At 39.8% G+C, this 8,235-nt stretch overlaps 1 protein-coding gene across 1 annotated transcript in view; it reads left to right on the top strand.

Annotated features, from left to right (window-relative positions):
* Nucleotides 1-8,235, top strand: part of LOC308674776 (sodium channel protein type 2 subunit alpha-like) — a gene marked incomplete at both ends in the record, with an annotated part of 59,127 nt that overhangs the window by 9,778 nt on the left and 41,114 nt on the right. Inside the window, 5 exons of the mRNA XM_081339511.1 lie at nucleotides 886-949; nucleotides 2,358-2,499; nucleotides 2,934-3,140; nucleotides 4,887-5,168; nucleotides 7,418-7,747. Of these exons, the coding sequence (XP_081195637.1) occupies nucleotides 886-949; nucleotides 2,358-2,499; nucleotides 2,934-3,140; nucleotides 4,887-5,168; nucleotides 7,418-7,747 (1,025 nt within the window). The remainder of the gene's footprint in view (nucleotides 1-885; nucleotides 950-2,357; nucleotides 2,500-2,933; nucleotides 3,141-4,886; nucleotides 5,169-7,417; nucleotides 7,748-8,235) is intronic.

Genomic DNA, 8,235 nt, shown 5'->3' with positions numbered 1-8,235 from the left:
CATACAAGTCTAGTCACAAGACTACATTTGTATACATTATAAACAAGTTGCTGTTACAGATAGAAGAACAGATTGTGCACTGTTACCCCATCACTATGATAGTCTATCTTGTTTCCCCATCCTCATGCCTTCCAGATGTGTTTGGACTACTTTAAATTGGGCAAGGGAGTTGTAGAGGCTACACACATCACAAACACAAGTAAGACATAGTCATTTTGCACCTAACACAAATTTGAAATTAGTTTTTTGGATGAAAACCAGAACTGTTAATTATTTTACTTATATGTATATTGTGTTTGCACATACATTAGCAAAGACTTTACTCTTTTCAATACAGGAACACCACGTAAATCTGAGATACTCAATGAAGATTTTTTTTAGAAAAAAATCAAATTACAGTTTTTAAAAGTTTATAACTGAAAAAGGCATGTCATAAAGTTTTTGCTTGCTTTTGTTTAATTTTTTTTATTCCATATAATTAACTATTATTAATTAGAGCAGGGATGTCAAACTCACAATGTCATGTGATGTGTCGTGACGTATCATGACTTTTTTCCCATTGCTGGCAATGGGGTGGGTGCAGTTTCGCTATGATGCATCCGGCCCGCGGGCTGGCAGTGTGACACCCCTGAATTAGAGCATCAACAGAAATTGCTGGATTTTCTTCAGTCAGCAAAGCAAAACTGCGAAATATTGGGCATGGAATACCAATTTCTACCAAGAGTAAAAAAATCTCTGTTCTGTGTCTGTTGACAACTTTCTATGTGTGTGGTCGGTTTATTGGATTGTGGCTCTTAGTCTGAAAATGTCTTTTGCAACAAATAGAAAATTAACTATGATATGAATGAAAATATCATAAGGGGTTGTTGTTGTTTTTCTTACCAGACAACTTTTACTTCTTGGAAGGTGCAAAGGATGCCTTGCTCTGTGGTAATAGTTCGGATGCTGGGTAAGTATAGTTTAAAAGAGAAATGTAATAGTAGTAATCTAACTAAATCGGCTAGTGGTCCATCAACAACTTTGCATTGAATGCTAACATATTTGAGCAGAAGTTATAAGATGCTTGGGGATGCTTTCAGGTATAATGGGACATTATACAGAAAGCTGTAGCCTAAGGGAAGAAATGGGAGAAATCTAATATTTCCTCTTTGCTTTATAACATGGAAAGAATATTCAAGCCACAGAAATACTTTGTTTTGCAGACCCAGTTTAGTGTAAAGCACTAAATAAAAGTTTGGTTTAGTACAAAGACCGGGTTTCTTTAATTGGATAACAAAATATAATCGTTCTTGAAAGTCATGATAAGTTAATGGGAACTTTTTCACATACTTATAAAACTATATTAATTGAGAAGGTAGAGCTAGAAACCATCTGTTTTCTTTAAGAAGAAAAGTAGGAGGAAAAGGAGCAAAAAATGGAAAATCCATCAAAAGGGGACTGAAACTCAGAAATTCACTCTGATGGGACTCAGTGTGACGAACTCTTAAGTAATAAGGTAAAGGTAAAGGTTCCCCCGCACATGTGTGCTAGTCGTTTCCGACTCTAGGGGCCGGTGCTCATCTCCGTTTCAAAGCCGAAGAGCCAGCGCTTGTCCAAGGACGTCTCCGTGGTCATGTGGCCGGCATGACTAGACGCCAAAGGCGCACGGAATGCTGTTACCTTCCCACCGGAGTGGTCCCTATTTTTCTACTTGCATTTTTACGTGCTTTCGAACTGCTAGGTTGGCAGAAGCTGGGACGAGTAACAGGCTGTTACTCGGGATTCGACCCGCCAAACTGCCGACCATCTGATCAACAAGCTCAGCGTCCTAACCCACTGAGCCACCGCGTCCCTTATTCTTAAGTAATACATGACCTTAAATTTCTGAGGCTAGTCTGATTCTGATTCATGTCAACCTTGAATATGTACCTAGTTTTTGTAATCCACAGGATCTTCAAATCTTTATAAATCCACATAGTATTTTGATTTTTAATGTACCTGATATATTGCTATATGTTCAATTACTATTTTAGTCTAAAACAAGCATTTTAAAGTGCATTTGAAGTTTCTGGTCTGATTGATGCATTTGATTTGATACATGAAGAAGTATGAAATTTCAGAGGTAATTTCTCATATTAATCCGGGATATGGGATTAGTTTGGAATTCATCAGAATTTTCAAAGACGGAATTCTTCAAGAATATTTAAATAAGCTACTATAAAGTTTTTATTCTCAACTGTTCCATACAGTTTGTGTTATTATACATCTCAGTATTTCTAGGTACAAAATGCAGTTATTCCTTTACTTTTGCTTTGAGGCATATTCCATATGCTTAATAGAAAGTGTAAACACATTCATTTCATCATCTTGTTTTATAGGCAGTGTCCAGAAGGATACACGTGTGTACCAATAGGTAGAAATCCAGACTATGGCTATACAAGCTTTGATTCCTTTAGCTGGGCTTTCTTGTCACTCTTTCGGCTGATGACTCAGGATGCCTGGGAAAACCTTTATCAACAGGTGAGAAAAGTAATACTTTTAATTGTGAGACAGGACCAAAAATTGTTTATGAAAGTGACTGAACAGAAAAATAAACCACCCTGTCATATTGAATATGTCTTGGATGAGGAAATGCTATGAGTCATTTGTTAGAGAAACAGCTAAACTTCACATGTAGCATTGAAAAGCCTGCTATCATTTAATGCAGCTTCCCAGTTTCATTATACCCATTTTTGAACAATGGTGATAGAGCTGAATAGAATGTGTATAACATTCAGGAAAGATTTTTATATTGTTGAATAATAGCTCCAAGACAAAAACCTTGTTTGTTCATTCCGTGTATTTTAAGAGACAACATCAACAGAAGATATAAGAGATATAAGATATAAGAGATACACACGTACTTTTAACATTTACTCTTTTACTAACCTAGTAGTTCCTACTTGGTTTCCCAGACTTTGCGGGCTGCTGGCAAAGGGTACATGTTCTTTTTCGTCGTGGTGATTTTCCTGGGCTCTTTCTACCTGATCAACCTGATCTTGGCAGTCGTAGCTATGGCTTATGATGAGCAGAATCAAGCTACTATGGATGAAGATCGGCGAAAGGAGACTGAGTATCAGCAAATGCTTGAGCATCTGAAAAGGCAACAAGAGGAAGCTCAGGTACTGGATATTCAAGAAATATTAAAAGAAAAGTAAATATAGATAAGTAGGAAATGCACATTTTTTTTCCTTTTAGAAGGACTTTTGTGAGACTCCCATGCAGCACTGCTTTTAATCTCAAGAGTGTTCAAGAAATCTGTTGAATTTTTGAGGTATGTGTTTGTGAACTAGTGCTGGATATGATACGTTTTATAAAAACAGATTTCTATCTGGGCTCATTATGTCTTTCCTTTATCAACCATATAGAAAGCATATGAATCATATGTCATCTGTCATCTGTCAAATAACAGTTGTAGTACAGATGCAACAGCAACAAGGATGTCAGGAAATTAAGGGTATTAGATAGTATTATTACCCTTCATAAGGACGGGATTGGGTTTCAGAGCTTTAGAGCCAGATGGGTGCTCATGATGATGGAAAGAACGCTATTACGATATTATATACAGAGTAAGGTAAAGGTAAAGGTTCCCCCTCACATGCATGCTAGTCGTTTCTAGGGGCCGATGCTCATCTCTGTTTCAAAGCCGAAGAGCCAACGCTTATATGAGGATGGTCGTGTGGCTGGCATGACTAGACGCCAAAGGCGCATGGAACACTGTTACCTTCCCACCGTAGTGGTCCCTATTTTTCTACTTGCATTTTTATGTGCTTCCGAACTGCTAGGTTGGCAGAAGCTGGGATGAGTAACAGGCGCTCACTCTGCTATGCGGCACTTGGGATTCGACCCGCCAAACTGCCGATCTTCTGATTGACAAGCTCAGCGTCCTAACCCACTGAGCCACCGCATCCCACATATACAGAGTAGAAAATACAATACCTTGGCTTATTTAATGATAAACCTAAAGTTAACACACAACACACAGGCTAGATTCTAAATCTCATTATTACATATCAGCTAAATATTTACAGGTAGTCAACTTACAACCACAATTGAGCCCAAAATTTCTGTTGCTAAGTGAGACATTTGTTAAGTGAGTTTGGCTCCATTTTATGACTTTCCTAACCTTGTTAAGTGAATCACAGCAGGTGTTAAGTTAGTAACATGGTTGTTAAGTGAACCTAGCTTCCCTGTTGACTTTGCTTGTCAGAAAGTTGCAAAAGGGGATCACATCACTGCAGGACACTGCAGCTGTCTTAAATATGAGTCAGCTGCCAAGTGTTTGAATTTTGATCACATACTATGGGAATACTGTAATGGATGTAAGTTACTCTTTTCACTGCTGTTGTATCTTTGAACAGTCACTAGATGAACTGTTGTAAGTCAAAGACTACCTGTATATCAGGCATTCCTAACATACTGATAAATTTCAAGAGGTTCATGAACTTCAACAGGGAAAAATTGTAATTTTATTTTAATTGAAACTTAGCCTGTGTTGGTTAAGTGGCTTAATAATGAAGCACATATATTGTATTTCATATTTTTTTAAATATTTTGGTACGTAGTTGAGTTTATACATTTCCTTTGTAATGTAGTATCTATTTTATGTATTTGGCTTTATGCATTTAAAGGCATTTTTCTAAGGAAGTATCCATAGGTGTCACAAGACTCTCAAAGGGATCCATGAAAGAAAAAAGATTAAGAGCCCCTGTTTTGGTGGGTGTTCATTTGCTAGCCTTTTGATACGTGCATGTCTCTTTTTGCCCACTTGTATTCTACAAGCTGTGTTCTTTTGGAGTAATAAGCACCGTACTAAATAATTACATTGTGTGAAGAGTACTTACATAGTTGATCCCTTCATATGATAGGCACTGGCAGCAGCAGCAGCTTATAAAGACTTCAGGGATGATGGTGCACTTGGAAGACTTTCAGAAACATCTTCAGAATTATCAAGCTCCAAAAGTGCTAAAGAAAGAAGAAACCGAAGGAAAAAAAGACGACAAAGAGAATTGTCTGTTGGAGAACCCGGAGGCAATGGCAAAATGTTTCCAAAATCAGAATCAGATAGCAGCATCAGAAAGAAAGGATTTCGATTTTCCTTGGAAGGAAATAGACTCACATATGAAAGTAGGGTCATTTCTCCATACCAGGTTAGATATATTTGAATTGTTGAATTTGTATTTTATTGAATTTATATATCACCCTTTCCCATAGGACTCAGGGCGGTTTACAGGGCATATAAAACATCAATACAAAAATTAAGAGCAATTAAAAAGATTAAACTGAATCCCTGAAAAAATATAAAACATATAAAACCCCAGTTAAAACCCCAATTAAAACTCAGCCTGGGCCGGAAAGCTCGAAGAGCCAGGTCTTCAGGTCTCAGCGAAATGATCGAAGGTCGGGGGCAGTCCTAAGCTCCACGGGCAGCTGGTTCCAAAGGGCAGGCGCACCCACTGAGAAGGCCCTCCCCCTGGGTGTCATCCGCCGGCATTCTTTTACCGGCGGCACCCTGAGAAGGCCCTCCCTGTGGGAGCGCACAGGACGAAGGGAACTTGATGCCAGCAGCAGGTGTTCCCTCAGATATCCTGGACCCAAGCCATTTAGGACTTTATAGGTCATCACCAGCACCTTGAATCTCACCCGGAGGGCAACCGGAAGCCAATGCAGCTCGCAGAGCAGAGGTGTTACATGGGAGTAACGGGAAACCCCCATCACAACTCGCACAGCTGCATTTTGCACCAGCTGAAGCCTCCGAGTGGTCCTCAAGGGCAGCCCCATGTAGAGAGTATTGCAGTAGTTTAAATGGGGGGTCACGAGCGGTGTGGTATATCTATCCAAATTGTTGCAGATGAGGGCCTGAATCATACTTTATGGCCCTCATGTAAGGAAAGTCGTATATAAACAGATTATCTCCTTCTGGGCTTCAGGTTCTTGTCATTACTTGCAGTAACTTGAGGAACTTAAAACATTAGTATCTTTTTGTTATTGGAAAGCCAAACAGAAAATAAGTGGAGGTAATAGTATGAAATTTGGGGAAAGAGGAATAGGATTTTTCTAACAAAGACAGTAGAGCAGCGGTCCCCAACCCTTTTGGCACCAGGGACCAGTTTCATGGAAGACAATTTTTCCATGGACCGTGGAGGGGGTGTGTGGTTTCACACACTACCTAGATCCTGCAAATACGCAAATGAAGCTTCACTCGCTTGTGCAGCCTGTTTCCTAAAAAGCCATGGACCTCCTCAGGGGTTGGGGACGCCTGCAGTAGGTCTTTGTTGATATATTGGAAAGACAGAATGGTGCTATATCTCTGATAGCCAAATGACCTATTTAAATGTACTGTATGGACATTTTCATGACTTATTAATAAGAACTTGGTAGCAGAAGGATTCTACCAGTGAAAGATTATAATCTCAATGGAACCACTAATTATAATTGAATTTCCCTTTAATGTGTAGAGCTTTATTAATAGCCCTTTGATGCAGTAAATTTTATATGTTTGGAAGTACCTTTTAGCATTTATTGAAATTTGGGGCGGTGGGGGAGAACAGTGCCCAAGGACCTCACTCTTGATATGTATCAAGCTATTTGACCATGTTGATCTTGATTACTTCTTAAACATTCTTTTAATTTTTAAAAAAACAGAACAGCTCTCATATTTCAGGAACACTATTAACCATGTTCCTAAGAAAGTGTACAAGCCTCATAGAGCCATATAGTTATTTCTAGAAAATGAAAATAGTGATTGTTTCACAGTAGTGGTTGTCTGGAAGTATGGCTATCTTTCCCAAATAAGAGATAAGTTGAGATTATAGACAGTATCCTTGGAGGCAAGAGGAGGTGGTAGAAAACAATATTTGAGTTTCTTTCTCATGTTTTCTACTTTGCCAAGACTTGAGTAACCTTTTTGTAATGACTTGTGGTTCTTCTTCCCTATTTCTGAGTCAAACCTACATTCCTTTATCCCAGCGGTCTTCAACCTTTCCAGCTTTGAAGACAAGTGGGAGGGGATGGTTCCGGTTGAGCATGCAAGTAGCTCCATTTGCAGAAGCAGCAGGCATGCGTACCCACCACTCGCACAAATGGAGCTGCGTGCATGCTCTTGCCCACCCACTGTGCACGCATGTGGAGCTATGTGCGCATCACTCTCACCCACCACCTCCACAGCCCAGTCTTGAACAGGCCATGTCCTAGTAGTGGGCTGCAGCCTGGGGGTTGGGGGGGGACCCTGCTTTATCTCCTAGGAGGCACGTCTGACCCCCATGAAATCAATTTAGAAGTTTGATCATGTCATACTTCCTAAGATCAACTGTACGTTTCCTCTCAGACTTATTGCCTAGCTTGCTAGCTTGGATTTGTGTATGATTTTCACTTGATGGTTCAATTTCTGTCTCCTTAGTCAATGCTGTTTCCCACAAGGCGCAATAGCAGGGCCAGCTTTTCCAGCTTCAAAGGTCCAACTACCGAAGGAGGCTCAGATGCTGATAGTGAGCACAGCACCTTTGAAGAAAATGGAAGCCGGAATGGTTCCTATTTTATTGTACGCAGACATAGTGACCGACGCAGCAGTAACATCAGTCAGACCATGTTTCCAGTGAACGGGAAGATGCAGAGCAGTGTGGACTGCAATGGGGTGGTTTCCTTGGTAGGAGGACCACCTGTGCTCCTGTCGCCTACTGGACAGCTTCTCCCAGAGGTGATAATAGATAAAGCAACTACCGATGACAGTGTAAGGAAGATTTAAGTAGCTTAGGCATGATAGGCCTCCAGAATGGAATCCAAATCGTGAATGCCTCTGCATCTTGGAAATGCTTTTTCAGTATTGCCTCTTTCCAGGCTTTAAAACTGAGCTACACAAAAATAAATGGCCTGACTTCGGCTGCATGTATTTGCAAACACATACACACAATGTGATTTAAAGGAAAATAAGATTAAACTAGCAAAATTAAATTCAAAAGTATTGACACATTTACATTTAATTTATGCTTAGCAAATACCTTCTCCTCCTCCTCTGTTCCTTTTGCTTTGCTCCTGCTCATCCTTGCCTAAAAGATCCATTGTGTACCTTGTTTCTAGAGATGCCCACGTGGACCTGAGAGCCCTCTCCAAAAACAGCTGTTAATGTGATTCTTAATGTGCAAAAAGGGTGAAATTCCACTAACTTTATCTGTTAGAAGTAAACTTTCCTTGATCTTACCTCTTTATCCTGGTTTCCTA

Source organism: Vipera berus (genome assembly GCF_964194415.1).
Source record: "Vipera berus genome assembly, chromosome: 1".
NCBI classification, from domain to species: domain Eukaryota; kingdom Metazoa; phylum Chordata; class Lepidosauria; order Squamata; family Viperidae; genus Vipera; species Vipera berus.
Note: the sequence above shows the minus strand (reverse complement) of the source record. Positions and strands in the feature narration are given on the sequence as shown.